Source organism: Mandrillus leucophaeus, unplaced genomic scaffold, assembly GCF_000951045.1.
Source record: "Mandrillus leucophaeus isolate KB7577 unplaced genomic scaffold, Mleu.le_1.0 Scaffold212, whole genome shotgun sequence".
In the NCBI taxonomy this organism is placed as follows: domain Eukaryota; kingdom Metazoa; phylum Chordata; class Mammalia; order Primates; family Cercopithecidae; genus Mandrillus; species Mandrillus leucophaeus.
In genome coordinates, this window is record NW_012102166.1 from 1027950 (window position 1) to 1029580 (window position 1631).

The window sequence follows — 1631 nt, forward strand, 5'->3', positions numbered from 1 at the left end:
TGGGAGACTGAGGTGGGAAGATCGCTTGAGCCCAGGAGTTCGAGGCCAGCCTGGACAACATGGCAAAACCCTGTCTCCACCAAAATACAACAATCAGCCAGGTGGGGTGGCGCGTGCCTGTAGTCCCACCTACTCAGGAGGCTGAGGTGGGAGGATCACCTGTGCCCAGGAGGTGGAGGCTAGAGTGAGCCAAGATCACACCACTGCGCTCCAGCCTGGGCGACAGAGTGAGATGCTGACACAATTAAAAACAAACAAACAACAAAAAAAAAACCCTCGATGACTTCAGTTACCCAGGACGGAAATGTTTTCCCCAAATGCCTCTGGTTTTAGTAGTGACACTACTACTATACATCAATGTCTGTGACTTTAATAAAAATCAGACTGAATGATGCCAAACTACAGAACATGAACTCCCCGTATGCCAGTGACCTGCTACCGTAAGATAATCTTCCGAGAACAGTGCTAAGGGCACGGGGTCTGCTCCCCAGCTTACCTCCCCTTGCTGTCCTGCATGTTGGGGTTGGCACCAGCCTGCAGAAGGGCCTCTGCAATCTGCGCCATCTCAGACATCACATCTGCTGAGTGTTTCTTTGAACTGTACAAGGCCACGAGGTGCAATGGTGTCTCCTGGGCACCCAGTGTAGCAGCATTGACCAAGGCCCCATTCTTAATGAGGAAAGTGGCAGCAAAGAGATCGCCTTGAAAAGAAATAAGAGAAGAAACAGTAACACAGGACAACACTCAGGGCAAAGAGTTCTGGCCAGTGCTTCCTCCAGAGGCAGCAGAAAATGACTGCAGACAAAAGAGAGCAATAACTAGATGTGTCTGAAGGAACCTCTTGGGGCATCTGTAAGTGGAAACTCATCATTGAGATCATGGAGTTACAGACGAATTCAAAAGGCTGTGCTCAATTTTTGGTACCTGTTATCACTGGTCGTGCCTCCTCACCTCAGTATCCTTTCACTGTTTAAGAATACTAGGCTGGGCCGGGCGCGGTGGCTCAAGCCTGTAGTCCCAGCGCTTTGGGAGGCTGAGACGGGCGGATCACCTGAGGTCGGGCGTTCGAGACCAGCCTGACCAACATAGAGAAACCCCGTCTCTACTACAAATACAAAATTAGCCAGGCGTGGTGGTGCCTGCCTGTAATCCCAGCTACTCGGGAGGCTGAGACACGAGATTCGCTTGAACCCAGTGGGCGGAGGTTGCAGTGAGCTGAGACCGCACTATTGCACTTCAGCCTGGGCAACAAGAGCAAAACTCCATCTCAAAAAAAAAGAAAGAATACTAGGCTTCTGTTCTTCAAAGGCCTCTTTTGGTCATCTCTCAAAAGGGTTTCCAGGATCCCTCCCCACACAATTTCTCTCTCTCCCTCTCTCTTTCTCATTTCCTGACCACAGCTTGTACCTAACTAAGCAACACTACCCCCATTCTGCTGTACCTGCATACAGGTTCTACTCAGAGCAATCCCATGTCTGTTTCCGCTGTACCTGCATACAGGTTCTACTCAGAGCAATCCCATGTCTGTTTCCGCTGTACCTGTATACACGTTCTACTCAGAGCAATCCCATGTCTGTTTCCGCTGTACTCGCATACAGGTTCTACTCAGAGCAATCCCATGTCTGTTTCCG

At 50.2% G+C, this 1631-nt stretch overlaps 1 protein-coding gene across 2 annotated transcripts in view; it reads right to left on the bottom strand.

Moving 5' to 3' along the window:
• Positions 1 to 1631, bottom strand: part of ANKFY1 (ankyrin repeat and FYVE domain containing 1) — a 116057-nt gene that overhangs the window by 41403 nt on the left and 73023 nt on the right. For both annotated transcript variants that reach the window (XM_011980415.1, XM_011980416.1), the window contains exon 7: positions 497 to 701. In XM_011980415.1, the coding sequence (XP_011835805.1) occupies positions 497 to 701 (205 nt within the window). The remainder of the gene's footprint in view (positions 1 to 496; positions 702 to 1631) is intronic.